The following is a 26966-nucleotide window of genomic DNA, read 5'->3' as shown; positions in this document are numbered from 1 at the left end:
GACACAGGCCTCTGCCTTTGCTGTGACGCGTTGTCATGGCCAGCACTTCCCGAGGCTCAGACTAAGGGCTCCCGCCTGTCCTCGGGGACCTCTGAGAAGTCGGTAGTGACGGAGCCAGTTCCATAAAATGGGTCATGAACTCAGTTAATTACTGCTGCTCAGTGCTCAGCTGGTCCTGCAGCCTGGGCAGCAGGTCCCCGTGGTTGGAGCAGAGCAGTGGGCCCTGGGTCCACACGCCTGACACAGCCCCCGCCCCAGGGCTTCATCCAGGCCAAGGGCTACCCGACCTACACCAACGTGGAGGTGGTGAACGATGGCGCCGAGTCCGCTGCATTCAAGCAGCTCTTCAGGATGTGGTCTGTCAAGCCGCACAGAAACAGGAACCTTGGTGGGACAGGTGGGATGGGTGAGTGGGAACGGTGGGGCCTGCGGGATGGGGCAGCACCCAGAGCCTTGGCAGGATGTGTGAGGGGGCCTGGTTGGATGGGGCTTCTAGAATGATGGGCAGGGCAGGTGGGGGGAGTCTGCGGGGATGGGCTAGGGGCAGAAGGCGCCATTGAAGCCCTCTGCCCACCCTCAGGTAAACTGAGTCAAGTAAAGCTGGACGTGAGCAAGTTGCACAGCCAACCTGAATTAGCGGCTCAACTCAGGATGGTGGATGACTGTTCCGGGAAGGTGGAGGTGAGGGGCATTGGCTTGGTTGGGGGGAAATGGGCACACAGGTAGGCTTTGTTTTCAGGTAAATGGTACGGCTGCTAAAGTGACCCAGGTACACATCTACACACAATCGGACACCCAGGGGCATGTCTACATATACACACACAAAGCCGACAGCCGGCTCATACACATCACACGTAAGCAATCACACACAGCCATGGCCACTCCCATGACGCTCATGGCACACAGCGCAGTACACTCGGACATTTCGTTGTACCCCTTTGTCACATGTATGATACAACCATACAGATGATGACATAGACACACATACTCACATCTTGTAATGGCACTTAGTCACAGCCAGGTCCACAACTGCAAGCACATAACGGCACAGATTCAACATCTCACATGATTGGTCACACCCGTGACCATCAACCCACAGGGGCACCAACACAGGTACACAGTCACGTACAGTCAGTCACAGCCCCACCCCCAATGTACAGTCACACACTGTCCTCTAGCCATTGTCTGGTGTTAGACCAGTGTTCTGGGAGGTGCAGGGTTTGGGGACCACCTCCGGGCTCTGTATGGGGCAGCGCGGCATCTTGACATGGCTGTCATCTGGGCAGAGTCTAATTCTTGTGGGATTCGGGGTTTTGTTTTTGTTTTTTTCCTACAAAAGGGGGGCAAAACTATGGTCCTTTCTGGCCCCAAGGCTGGTGCAGGCATGCTGAGAAATTCTGGGGACAGGACTTCTGGGCCTATGTGAGGGGTTCTGGTTCTCAAGGTGGGTCAAAGTCAGAGGAAATACTGTTTCTCCAAGGTCTCCTCCGATAATTGCCCTAATACAGATGGACAGACGCACTGAGTAGGGAGAGAACAAGATGACCAAGATAGGAGGAGATAGGGCAAGGTGGGGAGGAAGGGGGGAGCGAGGGGAGAGGAAGACAGGGAGGGGACACAGGGAGAGGCAGAGGAGACTGAGAAAGACAGAGAGGAGGGAGGAGACAGAGTTGTGGGTGGGGGGAAATGGAAGGAAGAGCAGGGAGAGATGGGGCACACGGGGGACAGGGGCAGACAAGGAGATAGAGAGGAAGACGGAAAAGCAGAGAGGAGGGCAAGGGAGGGAAAGAAGGAAGGTGCTGCAACTCAGGTCACAGCACAGAGGCAGGGAGGGGACCCCACCCAGCAGGGGCATGGACCAGCAGGTAGGGGAAGGGCCTGAGCCAGGAGGTCTGGCTGCCAGGTAAGTCTTGCTCCTGGGTGGCATGTGTTTGGAGTCAGCCTTTTCTGCAAAAGGTTGGATTCTGGATGCTCTGGAGACCTTCCCCAGAGATAGCTTCCGGGCTCTGTGTGGGCACAGGATGCCCAGGCATTGTTTCCCGTCATGGCAAGGAGGGCACTGTTACCCCCGCTTTACAGGTGGGAAAAACTTAAGCTCAGAAAGCTCTCACTGCCAGCACCAGCTGACCTGGGGTTTGACCAGGTCTGCTTGGCTCCAGAGCCTAAGCTCGCTATCCACAGGAACAAGAAATCACACTGTGAAGTGTGAGGAAGTGTATTCACTTCAGTCTTTGAACAGGCTTTGTCTTTTTTAAGTGACCCTTGAAAAAAGGGAATTTTTCCAAGAGCCCTGAATACTCACTTCTGCCAAGCTTCGGTTATCCTGGCCTGAGCAGTGAGCAGCGAGCAATCTGCCAGGACTCATGTGCCCCTAACCTGGACTGTGGCTGGTGGGGTCCGGCTGGGAGTGGTATGTGGCAGGGGTCAGGTCTGCCTTGACAGCCTCTGGAGGCCTCACCACTTGTTTGTCTCCGGCACCATATACCAGCTCAGAGTCCTGGCTGAGAGCAAGCCGGCACCAGTGTGCTGGTTCCTAGGGGTCCATGGGGGAAAGGGTCATCTGCAGATCCTGGCACAAGCCCAGCACAGAGCATGGGAAAGGTGCAGAGTTGGGGAGAGGCCCTTGCCTGCACAGATGGGGCTGAGGAGAGCTTTCTGGTTGGGCACAGGGTAAGTTCAAGTGGAGAAGCCACCTGTGCCCACTGGTACCCTGTTCCCCAGGTGTGGTGCATCCAGGACATAAGCAGGCAGCCCGTGCACCCCAAGCTTCATGGACAGGTGTATGCAGGCAACTGCTACCTTGTCCTCTACACCTACCAGAAGATGGGCCAAGTCCAGTACATCCTTTACCTATGGCAGGTGCGCTGGTGGGAGGGGGTGGGAGGCACCTTCCATCCCCAGAACTAGAATCTAAGAGCTGCTCCAGGCCCTCACCACCCCTGCCTGCAGGGCCACCAGGCCACCAAACACAAGATAAAGGCCCTGAACAGCAATGCTGAGGAGCTGGACCTCATGTACCACGGAGCCCTGGTGCAAGAGCATGTGACCATGGGCAGTGAGCCCCCTCACTTCCTCGCCATCTTCCAGGGCCAGCTGGTGGTCTTCCAGGTAGGGCCCACCTTGCTGCCGTGGCTGCAGCCTCACGGGCTCCTCCATGTGCCCATGGCCCTTATACACACAAACTAACAACTCTCTTCAGGCCAGGGGCACAGCTTACCACCCCCTACCCCGGTTTCCTGGTTCTTATCTAAGGCCCAGGAGCTCCAAAGGTGACCCCTGCCTAAGTTTCTTTCCCCAATCCTTCAAGCCAGCCACAGAGCAGGAGCCCAGGTGAGGAAGTTTAATTGAAAGGAAACCAGGACCTTGCCTGGGGTCACACATGGGCAAAGCTGGTCCCCACTTTCCTCCTTAAGCCTTGGGGGAACTATGCCCTGAGCCCTCAGAGATGGGATGAGGGGTCCATTTAGAAAGGCTTCGTTCCCTGTCCGAGACTGATGGGATCCTTACACCCAGACGGTCCAGAAAACAGTGGTCTTCAAGCATGGGTCCCCTGGGCCCTGAGGCAGCCTGTCCCCCACTGGGACGGGGAGGCAGGGCCCCAGGAGGCCTTGCCTCAGCCTGAGGCCCAGCCCTCTTGTAGGGAAGCACTGAGCACAGCGGGAAGGGGCCGCCAGCATCTGCCACGAGGCTTTTCCACGTGCAAGGCACTGACAGCTGCAACACCAGGACCATGGAGGTGCCCGCCCGGGCCTCAGCCCTCAATTCCAGTGACATCTTCTTGCTGGTCACAGCCGGCATCTGCTACCTCTGGTTTGGGAAGGTACCGCCAACCCTGACCACTCGATTCACGCCTGGGGCAGTGGTGCCAGGTGGGGAAAGGGCCACTCCACAGCAGATGTAGACTTCCAGTCCAACCTCAGATAGGCCGGGAGGGGGTGGGGAGAGAGGCCGTGGTGTCCCTTCCGGAACCTGGGGCAAGTTACAAAGTGGCAGGTATATCTGGGAGCCCACAGGTCAGAGCTAGGCCAGGCCTAGGCTGCCTCCCCTCCTTCCTGCCTTGAGCAAGGAACATGCCCCTTCCCAAGTCTCTTGGAAAAATTCCAGTTTGCCAGAATTTTCTCTGATCTTCAGCGTAAACCATAAATGATCCCTAAGCCTGGGAGTCCTCATCCCGTGCTCGGGACCCAGCGTGGATCCTGCTCAGCTGGAGAGACCGAGGCAGGGAGGGGAAGGGGGGAGATGGCTTGCTCATGTGGGGTCACACGTGGGCGAAGCTGGTCCCCACCATCAGCCGAGCCTCCTGTGACTCGCCCCTGTGAGTGGGGGCTGTGGGGCTGGAGGTGAAGACCCCTCTCCATGCAGGGCCTGACCCAGCTCTTTGCCTGCCAGGGCTGCAGCGGTGACCAGCGTGAGATGGCGCGGATGGTAGTCACTGTCATCTCCGAGAAGAACAAGGACATAGTGATGGAGGGTCAGGAGCCTCCTCAGTTCTGGGAGGCCCTGGGAGGCCGGGCTCCCTACCCCAGCAACAAGAGGTGACAGGGTTGGGAGGAGAGGAGGAAACACACCCAAACAGGGTGGTGACTAATTAAGGATCACATAGAGAACTGGGGAGGCCAGACTAGAACTGTGGACTCCCAGGGGCTCCCAGGAGCTCAGTCCACCCTCACCCCTCACTCCCCAGCCCTGGGTAACTTGGAGTAGGAAGAGGTAGGGAGAGCAGTGCAGCGGCGCCCTCTGCTGGCTGAATGCGCTCTCTGCATTCTCCAACCCCACAGTCCCAGGGTTTGTGTGTGTGTGTGTGTGTGTGTGTGTGTGTGTGTGTGTGAGAGAGAGAGAGAGAGAGAGAGAGAGGGGGGGGGGGAGAAGAGGGGAAAGGGAGAGGGAGAGGGAGGGGAGAGGGGAGAGGGGAGAGGGGAGAGGGGAGAGGGGAGAGGGGAGAGGGGAGAGGGGAGAGGGGAGAGGGGAGTAGTGTAGTATAATATGACATGTGGGTAAATAGCATGTGTGGAATAGGGTTTCCGGGCAGGAATTCCTGTCCGTTCTCGGAAATTTTTTCACTTTCCCATTCCCGAATCCCGAGATACAAACTGTTTTCTGTTTACAATGAGTCGTTTCCACAAAGTGACAGGCGATACTACCAACCACCTGGGTTCAAGGAGCCGATTTTCCCGATTTCCTGACCAACTTTTCTCTGGATTCGGAAACGGAAAAGAGAAAAAGATTCCCGGGCAGGAATTCCCGCCCAGAAACCCTAGTGTGCAAAAACAGTATGTGTGTGTGTGGTGTGTAAATGGACAAGGTGTATATCAGAGGGTAGGACAGAGTGAGGGCTCAAAGGGAGGAGGGAGCTGAGTCCTGGGCAGCTCTGTGTTGTCTGTGGGTTCTGTTTTAAGCACTGAACTCGCCCAAATCTCCTGAGCTCCTAAGTACTACTGGCCCCCTCTTTCAGACTAGCTTCCCTCCTCCCACCTTGGGCCTGAGGCCGGCTCCCAGCCCCAGGGTGGGACCAGCAGCCCTTCCTCCCAGGGAGGGCGGGGCTCCAGCTCAGGCCTGCCCACTAAGCCAGCTGACCCTTTCTAGTACCTACTCCTGGGAAAATTCATGGGGCAGCTTGTTCCACAGCTGGCTGGGGCTAGACGATCACCTAATCTACTTTCCCCACTGACAGATGGGGACACTGAGGTCCAGAGAGAAGCAGGGCATTCCCCCAGTGAATGAAGGGGTGGGTGGAGCTCAGAGGAGGGCCCCTACCTCCCACACTTGGAGCAGTTATTTCCCAGCCCCTGGAACGGGGCGGGGCTGAGCTGAGGGCTGGCTTGGCCCAGGCTGCTGGGCAGCACAGGGCTCTGTGCCCCTCACGGCCTTTTGCCCACGCTGGCCAGCCTCCCGGAGGACGTCTCCAATTTCCAGCCACGACTGTTTGAGTGCTCCAGCCCAATGGGCCACCTGGTCCTCAGTGAAGTGGTGTTCTTTAGCCAAGAGGACCTGGACAAACATGACATCATGCTACTAGACACCTGCCACGAGGTGAGGTGGCCACTTCTGCCCGACTGGCGTATGTCTGTATCTGTGTAATTGGGTCTGAGTGTGTGACTTTATGTTGCTTGACATATGACTACATGTAAAGCTGCGGGGGAGTGTGTGACTGTGTGTGACACTGACCCTGTGCCTTGTGTGACCATGGATGTGAGACGATGGACAACTCTGTGTCATATTGAGCCCACAGGAGGCTATGACTGTGAGTCTAGACACGTGTGTGATTGTGACGGGTTTTGTAGCTCTATGTAACGCCCTGTGCCTTTAAAATGGTGTGTGGTTCCAGGTGCCTGAGTGCATGTGGCCAACGTGTGTCAAGTGAATGACTGTAAACTGAATGACTGACCGCGTGTATGTGTAATGCCTGTGTGAGGCTGCATTTGCCTTTGGGCATGTGGCTGTGTAATGGCTGTAACTGGCCAGACCAGCCATAACCGGTGAGATGCTATGTGTGAGCCTCTGACTGGCTGTGGGTGTGAGACTGAGTGATTGTATTCGTGTGGCCGGGTAATTGTTTTTGTGTGGCTGTATGCAAGTTTTTCAAGCTGTTTTTTAGGGTGGGTGTGTGCAACTGTGTCATCAACTGTGATTGTGTCTATGTAACTATGTGTGACTATGAGTGACAGTCTGTGGCTAATTTGCTGTCTGACTGTAGTGATGGCTGATCGTGTCTGTGTAGCTAGGATCACGTGTGTGTCTGTGTCACTGTGACACTGTGTGAATGTGATGAGGCTCGTAGACTCCCGTATCACTCAGAGCAAAACCAAAGCCCTTACGGCAGCCCTACACGGCCTGGCAACCCCGACTCTCTAACCCGATTTGCTCCCACTCTCCCCCTTGCTTGCTCGTCAGCCACAAAGGCCTTTTCGCCGCTTCCCAAAGATGCCAGGCACACCCAGGGCCTTTGCACTGGTTGTTTCTTCTGGTTACACCACTTTCTCCCCAGACATAGAGTACATGACTTGCTCCCTCAGATCTGACTCAAATGTCATCTTCTCAGTAAGCCCCTCCCTGACTCAAATTTAAAATGACATTATTCCCACCACCCCCATACTTATCTTCTTTCCCTGCCTTATTTTTCTCCACCTGATACACTATAGGTTATACTTATTTTTTTTGTCTCCAATAAAACGAAAGCTCTACAGGGGCAAGGATTTTTGTCTGTTTTTTTTCCACTATTGAATCCCCAATGCCTAGAACAATGCCTGACCTACAACAGGTATTCAATAAATATTTGTGGACTGAATTCATACATGTATGCCTGTGACCTGGCATGTTTATGGGTGTGTGGGTATGGCGGCCAGCCTACTGGGTGTGTCTGGTTGGCTGGTGTATATTTTGGCTCCGAGACCATCTGATGGACAGGGGTGGGCCGGAAGTGGACAGCTCTGGGAAGCCCCTGCACCTGCCTAAGGCCAGGACCTTGTGTGATCCAGATCTTCCTGTGGCTTGGGGAAGCTGCACGTGAGCAGAAGAAGGCTGTGGCGTGGGGCCAGGAGTACCTGAAGACCCATCCAGCAGGGAGGAGCCAGGCCACACCCATCGTGCTGGTCAAGCAGGGCCATGAACCTCCTACCTTCACTGGATGGTTCTTCACTTGGGACCCCTACAAGTGGACCGTGAGTGAGGCCTGAACCCCTTGGTCCCACCCTAATTCGGGGAAGAGAGGCCTGCCCTGAGCAGACTGAGGAGGCATTGCTCTGCCTGGGAACCTCCAGTGTGGGGTGGGGAGACCTGGTCTTGACTCCTGGGTCCCATTGGTGCCCTTTCATCTCACCCCTGCCCTGCTTCTTGCCCCCAGAACAACCAGTCTTATGAAGAGGTGGTGGACGGCAGCCTGAGAGCAGTATCTGCCATCTCTGAGATAACAGCAGTTGAGTATTGAGGCTTCCCAGGGGTCTGGGCTCAGTGAGCATGTTCCAAATGGGCAGAATGGGCAGGGAAGGAGCCAGTCCCTAGCAGGAGGCATGGTTGCAGGTGGGGGCAAGATGGCCAGTGGACTCAGTATGGCCTCCTATGGGAGCTAGCCCCCATCTTCCCCAGACTAAATCCCCTCTCTGGACAGGAAGTCCACAACTTCCGGCTGTCCAGATGTCCAAGCAATGGCAGGACAGGCCCCTCGGCCCTGCAGGCCCTCAAGGGCTCCCAGGACAGCTCAGAAAATGAGCTGGAGCTGGGCCCCAATGTGGGCGGCACCAGCACCAGTGCCAGCAGCTACCACAGCAGCCCTGGATCCATGATCAACGGGGGCCTGCCCCGCGAACAGCTGATGCACCAGGCCGCCGAGGACCTGCCAGAGGGAGTGGATCCGGCCCACAAGGAGGTCAGTGCCTGAGACCCTGTGCCACTCCTGCCCCAGCACTAATGCACCTAAAATTGAGCTGGAGGTGCAAGGCATGACCCACTAATGGTGGGCAATGGGGAGGCTGCCTGGGGAGATGCGTGTTCCAGATGGGGTGAGGGGCAGACAGAGGTGGGAGAGGAGAGCCTTGAGCCCAGGGATGACACCTCTGAGTGGGACAGAATTCTGGGTTCAGTTGACACCCGTCCCCTGTAGCCACCTCCCCGCACCCCACAGTTTTACCTCTCAGATGCTGACTTCCAAGATATCTTTGGGAAGTCTAAGGAGGAATTCTACAGCATGGCCAAGTGGAAGCAGCAGCAGGAGAAAAAGCAGCTCGGCTTCTTCTGAGCCCGGGCCCTGCTCCTGCCAGTGCCACCCATAAAGCCAAGGCCCCCTGGGTAACACCCCCACACATAACTGAGCCCCAGGGGAGCCTCCTGGGTCACCCCCATCAATAAAAGCTTGATAAGGTGTGGTGTGTGGGCTTTCAAGTCTGGATCACTTAGTAGGTCCACCTCTGGGGGAAGGGGTCTCTGGGGCTGGAGAGGGTGGTCTCTCTGTACCCTCTTCCATGGAGGGGTTTGTTTCTTGCTGTTCCCTCCTGCCCAGGGGGAAAGACGGCCCCCTCAGTACAGTGTGAGTGTGGGGAAGGTGGAGAGTGTGGGGCTGGGCCACCAGCGCTCTGCGACACACACATGCACGCACTTTATAGGAAGCTTTTGGCATCCAGGACAAGACACCACAGGACTCAGTCTTATGATTTTTATAAAAACCCTCAACCTAGGGCTGGCCAGAGGGTGCAGAGGGCTGCAGTGTTGTTCCTAACGGAATTGAGGACAGATCTGGGGACCAGACCAGCTCCTAGGACCCCGGAGAGGCAGCAGCATAGACAGTACATCAGAGCAGCAGGCAGCACAGGCCTCTAGCTCTGAGCAAGAGGTTGGGAGCACCCATACCTGCCCTGTCCCCAGATGTGGACAGAAGAGAGCCTGGCCCGCTTCCAAGCCTAATCCTGGAGGGACACTTTCACAAACAGGGTGGCAGATGGGTACTGGTCTCCATTCTTGGACAAGAGGTGGACATGGCGGTATCCTGGCAGGCAAGTGGGCAGGAAGGAACACACAGGGAGAGTTCCGGTCACTCAGGGAAGATGCTTCAAGGGATAGCTGCCCCAGCCCAAGACATGCCAGGCCCTGCCTCCCTCCACCTTGCTGTCCCCTCCCCTGGACAAACATTTACCCTGCTTGAGGCTGTTCAGGGGGATGGTACTCTGGCCAATGAAGTCGTTTTTGGAGGAGGCGTCGTAATCCTCGACCACAAAGCGCACGAGGGCAAGCTCAGGCACAACCACCTCAAACTCAAACTCCGTGTCCCACAGCGGGTTGAAACCTAGGGGTACAGGCACCATGTCAATAGCACGGACACCAGCTCCAGGAGATGGGCCCAGCCCAGGCCCAGCACATACCGTTATTGGTGATTACTGCCGTGTGGCGGCTGGCCATGTCCCGGCCCACACCGTGGATCTCCACCGTCACCTTGGGGTCCACAATTGAATTCTTGCTCTTGTTGACTTTGGGCAACTGCTGCCCTGAGATGACCTGAGGGAAGGTGGTGGACAATTAAGGGTTTAGGAATGGTAGTGAGGGTCCCATCCCTCCTGTGGCTGGCCATACCCTGACATTGAGCCGCTTCGGAGTCCACCAGGGCCCTTGAGCCAGGGCACGTGAGTTGAAAGTGGAGCTGGGGTCTCGCAGGAAGGCAGGTTTCAGCACGTACCCACAGGCCCCGTTGTCTTGGAAGCGGCCCTGATACACGTCCATCTCTGCCCCAGGAGTCTGGAAGTTCAGGGCCACTACAGGTAGGACAGAGCAGTCATAGGCTGTGGGTTGGTCTCTGGGACCCGAGAGCCCAACCTACTCAGGGTACACTGAGGCCTTAGAGTCACACAGTGAGGCAGCAGGGTCCTGTATCACTGATGCCTAAAGCCCTCCTGCCACCCTAACTGACCTACCACACCAACCTCACATTCCATTTCTGGTGCCCGGATTCAAAGCACGAGTGTGCTATGGGATTTCAGGCACTGTGACCTGCTAGTAGAGGGATATTTCCAAACTGAGATCACCAGCTCCTGAGCCCACAAATCCTGCATCTGGCCCAGCTTGGGTCCCCAGAGGCTCCTGGTCCCTGGCTCTCTGGACTAAAATCCCTATTCCAGGCGTCCTCCCAGCCTCAGCCAGTCCATACCGATCTGGCAGCCCCCATTCCACATCTCCATAGGGCTGTAGTTGGAGGAGTCCGTTCTCCAGCCAGCGGGGTAGATCCTGCTCAGGTGAGTCACGTTGTGGCGGACCAGGCTGTTTCCTGAGGAGGATGTGACTTGGTCAGAAGTGGAGGCCTCCAGGTGAGCCTGAGCCCCTCCCCACCAGCTCTGCTGGAAAGAGCAGGGAGTCCTAACTCTGTCCAGGCCAGTGGGAGCCAGGCCTGACCCTGGCCAGCACACATGGTCAGACAGTGGACAGCACCCTCAGGGAGCAGGCCCCGGGCTCACCTGATTCTTGGAGCAGTCGGAGGGCACGGTTCTCAGAGAAGGACACGATCTCATAGAAAGCCTGCCCTGGGGTGCCAGGGCTGGAGAAGCCCCGGAAGTGGACGCTCTTGCAGTAAATGACCATATCGGAGAGCTCTTTCACTAGCCTGTGCTTGTCCTACTGGGGGCCATGGGGAGGCCCAGGTTAGATTCAGAGGTTGGGGCAGGTGGGCACTGAGAGAGCCAGAAACCCAGACACACAGAGAGAAGTAAACAGACAGAGAGAGAGGGGGGCAGAGGGTCTGAGTGGCAGCCACAGAGAACTAAGACAAGGCAAACATCCCACCAGGTGATGGGAGGTGATGATGGGGGAGGGCCCCAGGGCTGACCTCCCCCCACAACTTCCCCTCGAACCTTGGGCTTGTGTTGCACTCGGCTCCTTACTGCTTCATCCTCCATCTCGGCAGCCTCATCCTCATCTGACACGACAGTGGCCTCAGGGCCACCTTCCCCTCCCAAGGGCAGGAGCCCCCCAAGCTTCTTCCCTTTCACCAAGATCTTCCCCTTCAGTTGCTAAGGGTGGAGGGGCAGTTGGTCAAAACCAAGCTGGCCTCCCAGCCAGTTCCCCTGCCCTGTCCTCTGGGCACCCCCATCCCCACCAGGCACCTCAGGGGAAGGTAGGCTGGTGGTAGCCCCGTCCAGCGGCCGGTCCAAAAGCATGGGGCCCAGGGTGGTGCGCAGGTGTCGCGCCATCACGCGCTGCTGCTCTAGACTGCAATGGTTCTCCAGGGACAGGATGACAGGGTAGGGGGAGGCCTGGAGGCCCAAGAGCAGATTAAGAAGGGTTTGCCACCCCGATCCTCCCGCTCCTCACCCCACCCAGGGGCGCGGCCACCTTGAAGGCGTAGTCTCGGATGGCCCTGAGTACATCGCAGAAGAGGATCTTGGAAGTGAAAGTGTAGCCGTGGTAGATGACAGGCTCCTGGTTGGGCCCGTCCCAGCAGTCGAGCTCCAAACAGCGGCAGCCTTTGCATAACGCCCTGCGGAGAGGGGTGGTGCTAGGACCCTCTGGCCCCACGCCCATCCCGCCCAGAGCCCCGCCTCCGGGCTCCCCCGCCCCGCCCCATGCCCCACCGGATATAGGCCTCGGTGCTGCTGGGCCCGGTGAGCTGGTCTTCAAGCAGGTAGGTGTTGTGCGAGGAGGACACCAGGTAGTGGCTGAGCGGCTGGCCCATGTCTTGGTAGACCCGCCGGTGTGCCAGGTTGAAGGCGCTGCCATCAGCGGATAGCAGGTACATGAGGAAGCCGTCCTTGGTCATCTGCCGTTGTGCCTTGGCTGGGAGGGAGGAAGCCAGCACCAGTCAGAGCCCTCCACTGGCCAGCCGTTTCCTGGGGACCTTGCCGTGCCACTGCTCAGGGTGGAGGAGCCCCCATGCCCTCTGCCTCCCAGTCCTGAGCTCATCCTTAATAGCTCTCGGAAGGGGTAAGTTTGAGTCTCTCCAACCAATCTACCCCAGGGTGGGGGCTGTCTCCTCCTCTTGTGTCCCCTGTACTGTGAATAGGGTTCTGAGCGGGAATTCCCACCAGTTCTCGTGAACTGTTTTCGCTTTCCCGTTCCCGAATCCCGAGAAAAGTTGGTCAGGAAATCGGGAAAATCAGCTCTTTGAACCCAGGTGGTTGGTAGTATCGGCCGTCACTTTGTGGAAATGATTCATCATGGAGAACAGAAAGCAGTTTATATCTCGGGATTCGTGAACAAGAAAGTGAAAAAAATTCCTGAGAATGGGCGGGAATTCCCACCTGGAAACCCTAACTGTGAGGCCCCGTGAGGACAGGACCTCATCTTCTCTGTGCCTCCAGATTGGAGCCCCCTCCAGGACCAGGCTCCATCTTATGTCTCAAAGCTGGGCCCAGGATGGGCACCAAGAAGGAAGCAGGGGATGTGCTTTTCTAGCTTCTACTCTATTTCCTGGGGGAGAGGTCCTCAAAACCCCTTGGAGGAGAAATGAGGTGGCTAGTGATGCTGGAGCCCCGTTTCCTATCTGCCTGCTTTCATGGTGTAGGCAAATACTGACCGGGAGGACTGGGGCTCACTAAGGCACCCCCATCCCTGCAGCTCCCTACACTCAGGCTGCAGTCTCCCCAGGAATCTCCCAGCCCACTGTGGCCCTGGGACTGCAGGGCACAGGCCCTGGCCAGGCCCTCACCACTCTCGCTGGGCTCATAGCGCTCAATGAGGGAGAGGGCCAGTGCCGGTCCCGCCGCCTCCTCCCGCTGCTGGTGCTGCAGGAACGTCACTAACTGATCCACTGACAGGGTCTCCCCAGAGTTGGCAGCCTCAGCAAAGGTTTGGTCAATCTCCTCCCGCTGGGTTAGTGTCTTGTAGAAGGCTTCAATCTCCTCGTCTTCCAGGGAGTCTGTCTGAGAGCGGTCACATTCCTACAAAACCAGGACAGCCAGGTGTGCAGGCTCAGAACAGGCCCTGGGCTAGGGTCAAGGACCCCACTGCCAGGCAGACCCAGCCCTCACTGCTGCCTCACCCTGAAGATCTTCCGGGCATAGCTGTCATCCACCTGGATGTTGAGTTCCTTCAGAAAGTTCTGCAGCTCCTTGAAGCTCATCTTGTTGTCCTTGTTTTTGTCAGCTTTTCGCAAGCAAGAGTGAATCCAGCTGGGTAAGAACTAAGGAAAGAACCCAGGAGCCCTAGTACCCCCAAGGTCCCAGCCAGAGCCACGGTTCTAGCCCAGGGTCAATACCTGGGCCCATGTGGACTGAGGCTTCCTGTAGACACAGCTTCCCACAAGCCTGACTTACTGCATATGCGAATTTCAGGTGCAAGACCTGGTGACCTCTTGAGAGGAAATGTTACATCCTAGTACAGGGTCTTTTTTCCTATTTGCTGGCTTTGAACCCTTTCAAATTTAAAACAAAACAAAACAAAAAACATTTCTTTCTATAAAAGCATTCATTATAGACAATTTAGAAAATAAAGAAAAGTAAACAAACAAATCCCCCAGAGACCCAAGGATAACTACTGTTAACATTGTAAGGTACGTCCTTCCAGTTTTGAATATATAATTGTTAGCCAACATGACTAAAGCACTTGAGGCTTATTTTATAGGAAACCACAAATTTCAAGCCACTGACCAGAAGGTGGGGACATCACATGCAAAAACAAAGCCTAGATCACGTTGTCATGATTGGGGCACTCAGGCCCCCACTTCTCTCTTAACCTCTATCCTCTCTCCTCTCAACCTTGACCTTGAGAACTAGATGATTAAAACGTCTGAGTCTAGGTTTCCCATTGAAGCAGGCTGCTCCCGCAGCCTCCCAACTCCATGCTGGTTACAGATTAGGGAAGAGGGGACATCAGGGGGCTGCAGGTACCTCCCCTGCTTGCCTTTTACTATGAACCGTGTTCCCCTAAAATTCATACGTTGAATCCTAACCCCCACTATGATGGTATTTGGAGATGGGCCTTTGGGAGGTTTGGAAGAGGTCATGAGGTGGGGCCCTCATGATGGAATTAGTGCCCTGATAAGGAGAGACCAGAGCTTACTGTCTTTGTCTCTCTCTCTCTCTCTCTCTCTCTCTCTCTCTCTCTCTCTCTCTCTCTCTGCCATGTGAGGACGCAGTGAGAAGGCAGCCATCCAGAAGTCAGGAGGAAAGCTCTCACCAGAACCCAACCCTACCAGCACCCTGATTTTGGACTTCCAGCCTCCAGATCTGTGAGAAAATGAATTTCTGTTGTTTAAGCCACCTAATCCGTACTGTTTGGTATGATGGTCCAAAGCTGGGTATCTTCCATACCCAGGTTGCCCTGGGGACATCACGGCCAGTATCCACAGGCTTGGCCTGGACCCACTGCCACCAAAAGGATACTGCTGCAGCTTTTGCCGCTGGTCCATGGAGCCTGAGTGCTGAATGACCTTGCGCAGACCCTGCACCCAGTGCTGGGCGTCAGCGGGCGACGGGGCGATGAGGTCTAATGTGTTTCGCTGGTCCTTAAAGACAATGGAGAAACAGCGGTCCTCGGGCACATCACGGGCATACTTCTCCAGGCCCTCTGTGCGGTGTCCCATCCGTACCTCCTGAATGTCCTCGATGGAGACTGTAAGAAGGGGGTGGGGGTGGGCCAGAGAGAAGCATGAGGCCAACTCCAGCCCCTGGCATGGCTGAGGCCACAGTGGAAGGGGGCACAATTAGAGACATAGCCAGGGCATCTGGAGCTCAGGCCTTGCTTGATCCAGAGAGAAAGGATGGGGTCAGGAGGACAGACAAGGCGGACAAAAAAGAGGAAGGAAGACAGACACTGGGGTGGGAAAGGAATGTGAGACACAGTTGTATTGGGCAGAGTGGAAACACAGGGAATTACAGAGACAGAGAGGGACTGCCTTTAGGGCAGGAAGGGTACCTGGGACCCCAAACCCCCTGTTTCTGTGCTGTCGGGAGTAGGGCCCTGGGGAGAGGATTTGGGCAGGGCAAGGCTCTTAAACAGATGGGGAGAGACCATTGTGGAGCATGGGGCCTGGGACAGAGAAGAGGCCACATATCCTCCTGATCAAACTTGACTTTGGACCCGTCCTCCCCTCACACAGCCATGAAAGCCTCCAGGCCCCACTCCTGACCATTCAGGAGACTGGAGCCACCCTCAGTCTGCCCCGGCCTTGGGAGCTGAGGGCTGAGGGCCAAAGACAGAGAGACATGTGCTTGTGTCAGTGGGTAGAGAGGGCCTTGCCCCGTGTGTGTCAGTATGTGTCCTGAACTCAGGGAGTCCCTTGGCAAGGAGGGGGAAGGAAGAAGGCTCTGCCCTCTAGGGTTCCAAGAGTCAGACTGGAGGGTACTCCTTGGGGGTCTGAGAGATCATAGCATTCTGCTCTGGGGAGCCAGGAGGGCCCTGCTGTCACTACTCGGCCTTCTAAGCTTCAGGGAGCAGCAAGGCCCTGTCTACCCTTTCTTACCCCCAATGTGTCCTCCCTGGCCTGGCTGGGAGCCAGTCCCACTGGCTGGGCCCATGCTGGGCCTCCCAGCATCAGGGTCCAGGCTCTGTGTCTGCCCCACCCCCATCCTGAGCCATCTATATCCATCTGCCCTGGTTCCTAGACCAGCTCTGGCTGAAAGCCCACCTGTCCCTTCTGGTGCCTACTGGTACCCTGAGTGCCCCGGGGCCTCCTAGCCACCTGCAGGCCCCACGGGTGTGCCATGTATCCAGCCCAGGCAGCAGGCTCTGAAGAGTAGGACACGTGAGCCCTGGACCATCTAGGGTGCAGGGGATATCCTTGCTTAATCCCTCTGCCCACAGCCTCCTGTGCCCTGCTAGGCCCCATACCAGCTGCAGCTGACCCAGGCTAGGAGTGAAAACAGGAAGTCTGAGCAAGCCATGGAGCTCCCGGGCCAACACCCCCACCCTGCCTTCACTGCTGATAATGCTTTGTCTGCCTCTGGAAACCAGAGTTGAGGGGGGTGCTAACGGTGGCAGCGTCAGGGAAGACTTAGGGATCAGGAAGCAGAGGCCAGAGAACTGGGGGTGGGGGCGCTGCTCCACTCCTCCCTCACCTAGCCTGTTTCCCTGACGGTAGAGTACAGTTGAGGACAATTGTCTCACTTGCCCAGAGAAGGGAAGCAGCCAACAGGCAAGTTCAGCGCAAGGCCTGTCTCGGAGGCTTTGAATGGAAGAGAGCCTCTTCCGGCCACGGTCCCTATCTGACTATATCTGATTCCCAACCCCAGGCCTGACATCCCTGCAGCCCCTCCTGGGGTGCAAGCCCCTTACTTATCTGCCTTCCTCATTCTCGCCTCTACACCTTTGCTCACACTGGGTCTCCTGCCTGGGATGATCTTCCTGCCCTCGTGTCACAGCTGTACCAGTGTGAGGGTCTCATTTCCCCAGTGCAGGTGTAGAAAGGCCTAAGTCTCTACTACTCTGCTGCCCCCACACCCAGCCCAACAGATGCTAGGTACCCTGGGAACCATGCATACGTACCAGCTGGCCAGTGGGCTCCCAGAACCCCCAGGGCTCAGAGTGTATAAGATAACCCGTTCCCACCATGGTACCTCCTGCCAGCGTCTAACAGGAAACCTCATATCAGGGCGGAGGCATGTGAAGGAGCCCGGCTTGTTCCCCAGAGGAAAGGTCAGGATCACTCCTGCTCTATGTGGCACATGTGCACTGAGGGTGGTTTTCTGAAAGCGCCTCAGGCCCCATCTTCTCTGACCCTGGCCAGCCCTGCTCAGAAACCTTCCATGGTCCACAGTCCCCAAGGCCCAGCCCCACTCTTCCCATCTGACCTTGCTCCTGTCCTGCCTCACCTCTGACCCCTCCATAGGCCACAGGCCAGCAGGCCATCTCAGGTTTCTGCCCAGACCCTTCCTGTGGCTTGTCACCTGTGTCTGGTCTCATTCCCTGCAGACCTGCCAGTGGGCTGACCCTGCCTGACCTTCAACAGCCAAGGGCAGGGGAATGAGTGAGGGCTTTCCAGGGGTCTAGGCTATGTAAAACCCAGTGGCAGTGATGTCTCTGCACTGTCCAATACAGCAGCCACTAGCCACATGTGATGATTTAAATATGAATTTGTTAAAATTCAATAAAATTAAGAGTTCAGTTCCTCAATCACCCTAATACATTTCAAGTGCTCAGTGGCCACAAGTGACTAGTGGCAACTGTATTGGACAGCACGGATATAGAACATTTCCATCAACACAGAAAGATCTCCTGGATAGCATTGGTTTGCAATTTTCCCACCAGGTAAAGATGCAGAGTTAGACCTCTCCTTTTACAGAATTGTTAGGGCATTCTTGTGTTAAGGAGAGCAGTCCTTAACACAGAGCTTTCTCCCTAAGGCCTTGTAGGGAACACTCTCCATTTGCAGGCCTGAGCGTTAGGTTCCTCAACCCTTTCTGAAGCTTATAGAAAGCCCTCAGACCCACACCCTCACGGGAGCTACCAAGCTGAGGCTTCTTTTCATGTCCTAGCCCTGCTCTGCCTCAGCCTCCCTGCAATGGCCCCAGTCCCAGGGGAGAGCCCCTTCCGGCGGCCCCACCTCACATCCTGGCCACTCATCCTGGGAAGGGCCTTACCTGCCCCCAGACTTGGGGCTGGCTTTTGCCCTACCACACCTGGAGTTCTAGTGTGCCCAACTTTGCTCCTCCCCACAACCTCCAGGGCAGATACCTGTGACGTCATACAACGCGGTCCACTTCCCTCCCTCCTTCTGAGCCTGCTTTCCCATCTGTGGCCATGGTTATATATCCCTAATCCCCAAAAGGCTTTAGCATCTCCATCTGTGGTCCTCAGTCCAGGACTGCCCTCTCTGGCCCAAACTAGAGCTCAGTGTTTTAAATGACTCCTCTCCCTAACTCTGACCCACTTCAGGTTCCCCATATCTGGTCCCCATTGCATGATTGACCTATGCCCCACCAGGCCAGGCCTCGTTTCCCTATCTGTGGTCCTGGTCCATTATGGACCTCCACCCCCAACCAGCATCAGTTTCCCCATCCAAGCACGGACTGCACACTCTGCCTCCTACCCCAGGGCCCCGTGGCACTCACACAGCTGGGACTCCGGGCTCCGCATGACCTTGCGGGATTCCTGCCAGATGGTCTTGCAGTCTTCCTGCAACTTGTAGAAGCGCTCTCTCCGCCATGAGTTGGACTTCACCTTCAGGAGCTGGCTGCCCTTCAGCAGTGCCTGTAGATCCTCATCATCTTGGAGGCCTAGGGGGCAGAGCTGGTAAGATGCCACCTCCTCCACTATCCCTGCTGCCCTAGGCCCCATGCTAGCCACGCCCACTTCCAGACCCTCTCGGAGCCCACTTTTCACCAGCCTATCCTCGGTTCTCTGCCTCTACCATGAAGTCATCTCTGATTGCCAGCTGAGGCTATGTAAACCTTAGGACACCTACCCACTCAAGGCCACACGGTGACCTGCCACCCACAGCTGAATGGACCAAGGGAGGGCAGCTAATCTAAGAACACCTGGTCCCAGGGGGATCAGAACCCTAGGAAGTGGCCTGGCTCTAAAAGACAAGGTGGGCCCTTCCTGAGCACACCTAGGGGTCAGAGTAACTTGAAGGCAGCTGAGACCAAAATATCAGGCAAAGCAGGAAAGACAAGGGGCAGACACAGAAGGAAATGGAGTCCAGAGCACCACGGAGCCCAACCACCCAACTCCAGTGGCTGTGGGATCACCAGTGCCCAGGTCCAGGTCCCCCTCCTAACTCATTGTGACCTGGGCAACTGAATTCATGTTGTGGGGCCTCTGCTTTCCTGTCTTTAAACTGAGGATAAAAATAGGATCTCCCTCAAAGGGAAGGTCTAAGGTTAAATGAGATGATGCACGTATCTGGGGAGGTCCCGAGGTGACAGCAGTTGTAGATCTTGGTGTCAGAACTGTGATTATTGTGCGGCCGTCGTGCCCACCCCTGCCACCCTCACCACTGTTGTCCACACCCCTGACTTGGACTTGCTTGAATGGATCTTGATCCTTGCTCCCAGGACACACATGAGCCCCCTGCAGCCTCTGTTGGGCCTGCTGGGATGCCCCTGTCCCTCCGTGCCCACCCCAGCTGAGTCTCCTGGGTCCAAGACCCCTCAGGGTATAGCAGCACTAAGTCAGAGTGCAGCCTTTCAAATGCTGAGGCCGGGCCTGGTCCAGGGCCACACGGCAAGGACCAGAACCCGGGCTGCTTGGTACCCTCCAGCCAAGCTCTCTTGCTGTGTCTCTCAGAGACACAGACTGGCTCCCAAAGATATGATGCCCTTTGTCCAACCAGGCCCAAGCAAGAGGAACCAAAGGGGCATCAGGGCTGGCTCCCCAGGAGCCCTCACCCCCAAACAAACCCTGTACTAACTGTGATTAAGGAGAGAACCCCCAACCTTAATGACCCATCATGGTAATACAGATACATACATCTATATCTGCATCTGTATGTATCACCCTATATCTGTGTCTATATCTGTACCTGCATCTGTCTCTATCATCCAAGACACATGTAGTCCAGCAGCCAGCTCTGTTCAGAGCCAATTGGCCATTATCTCACCTCACATCTATTCCCAAAACTAAAACTGTGTGGCCTCAGCAATCTTTATTCTTTGGCTCCCCCAGAGCGGTGGCATCATAGACCATGTGGGTCCAGTCTGAGGGGCCTGTGCCTAGGCCTATAGGCTTTTCTTTTTTGAGCCCAGATCCTCAGCCCTTTATAGCCTCTCCCACTTTATCCTTGTCCCCCCACTCCCTAGCCCGCCCCCCACACCCATGGGACCTACAGAACCTCCTGTACCACTTCCCTAAGCCTCAGCTGCCCACATCCTCTTTTTCACTCCCCAATCTCCTGCCTCCAGTGGGTACAGAGCCCAGTGCTAACAGCCACTCCGCTGTTGCATTAGGCAACTCCCTTCCCTCTGTTCCTCCATCAGTATTGAGTGAGAACAGTGTCGGAGGAGACATCTCTGGGCCTCCTCAGAGGTGACACTCTGGTGTGGCCACCTTTGTCCCAAGTCTCTCCACCACTTCCAGGAGACCCCTCTGCCTCGGTGTGAGCAGTTCCCCCTTCAGCCCCAGGGGAAGCCCCGAGGGCTCCTGCAAGATGTCCTAAACCATTGGCTATCTATAGGGCTCGAGACCAGAGGAAGGGGAAGGGAGTCCAATGCTGCCAGAGGAGCCACCTCAGCCTCTGTTGGGGATTCTGTGGTCCTTTCTGATGCTGAGGTGCAATTGGGAGGGACATCTTACCCTTGGCCTGGCCTGCATCCCACCCCTTAAGCTGGGCACACATTAGGGTAAGCCATTGCTGACAGCCCAGATGTAAATGGGGGAGGGGGTCGGAAAGTAGGTGAGCCCCATCCTCCAGTTCTGGAAAACACCGTGAGGAGATGACATGTTTATCCTGTTCTGGAGCCAGGCTGTGGCCCTGTCTGCAGTCAGGCAGAGATAAGCCCCCTAACTGCCGACATAACTTCCGGAACACAGACCTCCGTCCCAAGGTGGACCTTGATAACCGCTGCCCTGTGGGCCACTGGGAAACCTGGTCAGGCACCTCCATCTCTGAGCCTCATTTGAGGTCCTTTTGTTTCTGAGATCTCTGCGCTGCCCGTTCCCACTACCCAGAAAGTCTGTGGGCACCCCTGCCAGCCCCACTCACTTAGCTGTAGTACCTTCTCCTGTGGAAGGGCGGGGGTGAGAGGACTCTGAGCTCAGGGGCCCGGGGGTGACCTTGCAGCCTCACCAAGCTGCCCAGGCCAGCTGCACACAGGAGGTGGCCCTGGGGAGGAGTGCAGACAGTGCTGCGGATGCTAATAAAAAGCTGACGGGAGTACCAGGAGTCCTGCCCAGGTACCGAGGGTGATGCATGATGGACACAAACTAGGCCTGGGACCCACAGCAATGCACACCACACCATCACACCATCACACAACCTCGAAGAGACAATGAGTCACACACAGTGATACACATTGTTACATGGAGTCACACACAGCCACACAACATGCAATGCCAGAACATCATCATCATCATCATCACCATCATCATCATAGCATCCACCATCATAATAATAGTTAATATTTGAATAAGATACTGTTCTTAGCACGTGTATTTAATCCCCCCCCCACAAGCCTGAGGAAAGCACTACCATTATTCCCATTTTATCGATGAGGATCTTGAGGCTCAAGGAAGTTACATGGCTGAGTCAGGACTCAGAAGCCTGTCCACAGGGTCAGTGCTCAGCAACATTACAATATGCAGCCAGCACTCAGAAGTACACTGCCACAAAGAGTAACATCAGAAAATCCACATAACATACACACCCTAACAGAGTCCCTCTGAGTTACCCCAGGTCACATCTGTCACCCACAGTGCACAACATCACACAGTACCACACACTGTCTCACAGACCATCTCATTGGATTACACAGTCACAGCAGTTACACACTGGGCCACATATCCTCGTAAATCTGTAAACAGGAGGGGTTAAGTGTGACAAAGAGCAGGGAGTCTTGGAGGGGCTGAGGTAGATCAGGAGAAGGGGTAACCCCCATTGTACTCACCCCACGGGCCACCCCTGCAAACACAGTCCCACAGTAGGTCACACACTCACAGGAGTACTAAACAGGTTCAATTAAAAGGTCGAGGGCACGATTCAGAGCTCAGGAACATATATTGTTTCCTGCCCCCGCTGCCATCCCAGTCTCTGCAGATCTCAATGCTCCCTGCATCCCTTACCCAGCCTCTGCCCATTGAGTGCCGCCACTTTGAGGCTCTGCTCCTGCAGGTAGAGCTCTCTGGAGCGGCTCCGGCTCCGACCCCCCAGGAACGGCATGATGCTCCGCAGAGCCCCTGCCGCCCGCGGAGCCTGGCTCGGGACGAAGCGGCAGCCTCCAGAAGCCTGCCTAGGCGGGAATACAGGCGGAGACCAAGCCTGGAGGGGCGGAGCTAGAACCCGGTTGGAAGGCCCAGGAGGCGGGGCCTCGGTCCTAGAGGCGGGGCAAGAGGGAAATCTGGACTGGAAGGGGCGGAGCCAGACCCAGAGGAGCGGAACAGATGCCCCTGGAGGTGGGGCGAGAGCGGAATCCGGGAGGGGAGAGGAGGAACCAGAGTGGGACAAATCCGTAATTCAGGAAGCAGATCAGTGGCGAAAGCCAGAACCCAGAAAGGGGATTGAGGGCAGTGACAGAGCCAAAGTGGTGGGGAAGGGAAGGAGCCGAGTTTGGGAGACGACGTAGAGTCAGAGCCAGACCCAGGAAACCGACCTGGGAGTAGCCAAGGCCCAGGGCGCGAACCCGGAGAGGGTCCCGCACTGGAAAGGCGGTGTTTGGCAGAGAGGGGCGGAACCTCGAATTTGGAGGCTCTGTGGGGGCGGAGTCCGACCAGGGCGCCGAGCCTGAGCCGCGCTTCTAAACAGCTGGGGGCCTGGAGGAGGACTCAGGAGCTGGGCGAGACAGAACTAAGGAGGGGCTGCCTGGGCTACAGAGTCCAGCGGTGAACGGGATGGAGCCCGTGCCAGACAACCGAGGCTGCCAAATATTTTACTAAAATAAGGAATTTATTGTGACTCAGCTGGCTGTTGCCTCACTTGTGAATCTCAGGCAGACCTGTTTCTTTCTCTCTGTTTCCCCACCTGAGTGGGGTAATCTCCAAGGTTCCAAATGCGAATGGAATTCTTGGAAAAAATGCTGATCTTGAAAGGAATCCATTAACGCAGGCTCGCTTTGATAAATAGGACGACTGCAACTTTATACAAAACTGTGCTGCCAGTGTACTCGGGAACAGTGGGACCTTTCATGTAAGTTACAGCTTCCCTTTCATTCACCCAGCAATTATTTATTGAGCCCCTACTGTGCGCCAAGGTCAGGGCACCACCCACTCCAGGCCTGATTCATTTCTTTTACTCCCTGACTCTGAATAGTTCTTCCATTCGCCTCACTTCAGCTCCATTCACCAGCATTGACAGTGAGTCACTGGCAAAGCCAATTATTAAAACAGACAAAACACTGAAGTGCATGCAGAGTGACATGCCTAAAGTCACACCAGAGAATAAATCATGAAAACGTGTGTTAGTGTAGATGAGCTGATATATGAGCATAGACAAGTTATTCTTTTGGAAAGCAGGAGAAGAGCCAAGTGTAAGGGGACCTCTGTTTTAGAGAAACCATGCAAAGGTTCACTGAAGGACCAAGCATAGAATCACATCTCAATATAATTTGCTTCCTTTGAATTCTTAGGTATGTTATGTGTTTAAAAACAATCCTGAGAAGTGGTCCACTGGCTTCACCAAACTGCCAAAGGGGCCTATGGCACAAAAGTTACTGATCAGTGTTGTCTGTATAGTGTGGGCCTGGAACCCCAGGAACAGAGCTTTGACACATAATTGAGGTAGGTAGGGGGCTGGCCACCGCAACTTGCTATGCTAGTTCTGGAACCGTTATCTCTTGGGGGTACTGGCTTTTTAGCCAGCCTAGAGGTCCTATGACATTAGTGCTTTATTCTCACTTCTTCTGTGAAATGGGTATTGAGATTCTGTGGATGAGAAAACAGGCCCAGGGAGGCAAAGAGATTTGCCCAGGGTCACAATACAAGTAGAAGCAAAGCTAGGACTGAGCCCAGGTCTCCTGAGGCCAAGATGAAGCCAGGCCCCAACCTGTCTTCCACTTTTACAAATGCCAGTTCTTACAGTGGGGCAGGAGGGATTAGGTGTAGGAGAAATTAGTGGAGGTAGCTGTGTTCAGTGAGGACAGGGCCCTGGGAGGTCATATCCTTCAGGCACATCTGGGGACCTGCTCCAGGAATCAGTGCAGCCCTGGCCAGAATGAAGAAAGCAGAGGCAGTGAGTTAGGACGAGGAGGAGGCTGGGAGCCCGGAACGTCAGTCTGAGGGCTTCAAAGCCTTGGGAAGGAGCCTCTTGATTCTTGAGCCCGGTTCTGGTCACATTTTTTCCTGGCTAGAGACTCCCTCATCTCCCAAAGAACCAGACAGCAACTCACAGGACATGGTCACTTAGGGGGTGGGCCTCCTTGCAGGAACATAGCACCTGCCGGTACCAGGCACTATTCTAATTGCCTTATAGGTATTATTATCTCCTTCAATCCTCATGGGAACCCTACAAGGTAGAGCTCTTATCCCCCACTTACAGATGAGGAAGCTGAGGCACAATGAAATCAAGAAATTTGTCTGAAATGAAAAAGCCAAGTCTTGACCTTGATCAAGTAGTTTGCCCAGAATCCATGTCTCTATACTATACTGCCTCTGCATGCATGTGGGGGTGAGGACAGAAGGGATATTTCATATCTAGGGGGGCCCCGTAGCCCCCCAGGCCAATGGAGGGGGCCTTTCTGCAGCAACCCCCAACTGCCTAAGCCAGATAGTGTCATCCTGCAGCACATGTCCAGTGCTTTGAGACCTGAAATATGAAAGGAGTGCAGACTCTCCGATGAAAGTGTTGACAATCTAGGACAGCACAGGGTACAGTGACCACTCCCTCCCACCACCAGTTCTCCTTGACAGGTCCTTGCTTCCCCCTTCTGGCTTGCAGGAGGGACAAAGGTCAGCCAAGGGAGGTAATTTGGGGTACTGAACTAAAAGTGGCAGGGCCTTTAGGGAAACAGCTTGGGGTTGTAGTGTTCATGCCAGCCCCACAGGAAAAGCTGGACGGAGTCAGGCATTCAGAAGGCAGGTCTCAAACAGTATGGGCCAGGGCGGCCAAGCCCATGTCACAAACAGGATGGGCCAGGGCGGCCAAGCCCACGTCACAGGACTGGGATGCACTGGCTGAACCTCCATGCAGCTTCCTCTCCAGGGAGATAGCAGGGCTGCCAGAGGGGAGAGGCTGGACAAAGGCACAGATGCCTGAGGATGGAGCCCATTCCTACATGAACTGAGGCTGCAGCCCTGCCAGAGGCAACCAGATGGCTTTTAAGACGTCGGAGTGTGAGGCAGGCATGGAAGAGGTGGCAGTGTGCAGGGTAGACAACACTAGCTAAGTGATGGTAAGAGAGAAAGCAGGTCTCCACTGTGGCCCTCTGAGCTGCCCAATCTCCCTTCCTGCCAGGCTGGCAGGAGCATTAAGGACACCTCTGGCCTAAGGAGAGAAGAGGGAGCATTGGAAAGAGTGGGGATCCCTCGACCCTGGCTACTGGTATGAGGTAACAGCTCTAGGCACTGAGCAAGGTCTCTCTGGGCTATGGGGGCCAGGTCTGGGCCAACTGGGGAACATAGGACAGACTGGGGACTGCCTGATAAGAACATCTCCGGGTCCCTCTAAATTCTAGGGGTCTCTAGTGAACAGCTGGAGGGCTTTGCCTTTCTTACCCAACTATTATCTCCATGTATGCTTTAGAATAGGTGGCATGCAACCCCAAAGTACTAGAAAACAGAGGGATATATGGTTAAGCAGTGATTGCGGAGAGAAAACCAGGGTTTGCTGAGCTGACAAATGATCTGCGGGACAGGAGGGAAAGCCCGCCCCCCCACCCCAAGAGTGGGTGAGTCCTCAAGCTGGAACAAAAAGATGCCAGGTTCAGGATTGGGGGCCCGTCCAGCCAGAAGACCTCCAAGCCTTACAGCCGGAAGGCCCACGGCTGCTCTCTCTCCTGGAGGGACAGCGTTAGGGCAAGGAGCTGGCTCAGACTCCGTTCCCGAGTCACAGGAGACAGAGCTCGGCTGGAGAAAGGGTGGAGCCGCAGGCATTTCGAGCTGGAACTTGGCCTCGTCCCGCCAGGAGGGTGCGCAGATCGGGGGAACAGGGCTACTCCTCCCTGCCTGGGCAACTCTGACTATGATTTCTGCGCGGGGCGGTTTCCGCGGCACGGTCCGACCTCGGCCAACCTTGCACACCTCCTCGCCCTACCCACAACGCCCACCCGCCACACCCACGCGGCCGGACGCGGTCCAGGCACGCCAGAGTTTTGGGGAGCCTCTCCTGGAGGCCCGGACGAGGCGGGGAGAACTCGGTTATTCGTGGATGCTCGTTCCTTCCCTCCTTGGCTTTTCCGTGCGCGCTGGACCATAGAGCCCAGCTTTCAGTGACCAGGATAAGGGGGAGTCCCCGAAGCTGGGGTGACCAGGGGGCAGTCTTTAGGGAAGTCTTCAGCCACGTATCCCTCCCTTCCCCCCGGTCGGATCGGGGGGGACAAACCTGGAAACGCCCAGGGTCGCTCCCGGCAGTCCCACCCCGAATCCTGGGCCGAGATTTCCCCACAGCGACAAAAGGGCCGAGGGGCGGGCCCGGGGCGGGGCGGAGGGCGGCTGAAGGAGCTGGGGGTCTTCCGCTCAGAGCCACGAACGGCTTTCTGCTTGGTCGGACCACGCAGGCACTCCCTGCGCGCCAGCCGGGCACTCACCGTGCAGGGTCAGGAAGTCCCGGCACAAGTCCATGCCCGACGCGCGGCGCGGCACGGCGGGAGCCGGGCGCCGCGGGACACACGTGCGCGGCGACAGTGCCGGCGGCAGCGGGTCCGAGCCGAGTGTGGTGGAGGCCCGAATGGACTACGGTGGGAAGAGGCCGGAGGTGGGCCTGGGACACTGCCCCGCCCCCCGCCCGCCTGCGCCCCCGCCCCCCGGATTCGTCA

The 26966-nt window shown here is 56.1% G+C and overlaps 2 protein-coding genes across 6 annotated transcripts in view; one reads left to right on the top strand and one right to left on the bottom strand.

Annotated features, from left to right (window-relative positions):
• LOC109445341 (CTD small phosphatase-like protein) overlaps positions 1–8858 on the top strand; it is a 142905-nt gene extending 134047 nt beyond the window's left edge. For 2 of the 4 annotated variants that reach the window (XM_074312607.1, XM_074312608.1), the window contains 11 exons: positions 259–397; positions 581–681; positions 2722–2859; positions 2950–3108; positions 3641–3820; positions 4390–4535; positions 5886–6030; positions 7476–7658; positions 7841–7912; positions 8105–8362; positions 8618–8858. In XM_074312607.1, the coding sequence (XP_074168708.1) occupies positions 259–397; positions 581–681; positions 2722–2859; positions 2950–3108; positions 3641–3820; positions 4390–4535; positions 5886–6030; positions 7476–7658; positions 7841–7912; positions 8105–8362; positions 8618–8731 (1635 nt within the window). In that variant the 3' untranslated portion in view covers positions 8732–8858. Of the gene's footprint in view, positions 1–258; positions 407–580; positions 682–2721; positions 2860–2949; positions 3109–3640; positions 3821–4389; positions 4536–5885; positions 6031–7475; positions 7659–7840; positions 7913–8104; positions 8363–8617 lie in introns of all 4 variants that reach the window. The other 2 variants (XM_074312609.1, XM_074312606.1) reach the window with 2 other exon arrangements.
• Positions 8859–9131: 273 nt separating this feature from the next.
• Positions 9132–26906, bottom strand: PLCD1 (phospholipase C delta 1). 2 transcript variants are annotated; one of them, XM_074312611.1, is made up of 15 exons: positions 26739–26906; positions 18459–18623; positions 14793–15021; positions 13451–13580; positions 13118–13349; positions 12045–12246; positions 11806–11950; positions 11577–11726; positions 11325–11483; positions 10932–11088; positions 10628–10744; positions 10057–10235; positions 9849–9981; positions 9623–9772; positions 9132–9475 (listed from the first exon to the last, which is right to left on the bottom strand). In XM_074312611.1, exons 1-15 carry the CDS (start codon positions 26770–26772, stop codon positions 9390–9392), a joined length of 2268 nt encoding a protein of 755 aa, XP_074168712.1. In that variant the 5' UTR covers positions 26773–26906; the 3' UTR covers positions 9132–9389. The 2 variants fall into 2 exon arrangements, with proteins under 2 accessions (XP_074168712.1, XP_019583180.2); XM_019727621.2 differs by lacking the exon at positions 26739–26906 and adding an exon at positions 22126–22291.
• Positions 26907–26966: the final 60 nt, after the last annotated feature.

Source organism: Rhinolophus sinicus, linkage group LG10 (assembly GCF_036562045.2).
Source record: "Rhinolophus sinicus isolate RSC01 linkage group LG10, ASM3656204v1, whole genome shotgun sequence".
In the NCBI taxonomy this organism is placed as follows: Eukaryota; Metazoa; Chordata; class Mammalia; order Chiroptera; family Rhinolophidae; genus Rhinolophus; species Rhinolophus sinicus.
This window is presented reverse-complemented; position numbering and strand designations above follow the sequence as displayed.

What these genes read in the sequence shown, in the direction of transcription:
- PLCD1 (XM_019727621.2), bottom strand. Translation starts at nt 22,222, where the DNA reads ATGCCGTTCCTGGGGGGTCGGAGCCGGAGCCGCTCCAGAGAGCTCTAC. An exon ending in ACTCAATGGGCAGAGGCTGG is followed by an intron (nt 18,624 to 22,125) that starts GTAAGGGATGCA and finishes TCTGCCCCCTAG; the next exon opens with GCCTCCAAGATGATGAGGAT. An exon ending in CCAGCCTACCTTCCCCTGAG is followed by an intron (nt 11,484 to 11,576) that starts GTGCCTGGTGGG and finishes CTCCACCCTTAG; the next exon opens with CAACTGAAGGGGAAGATCTT.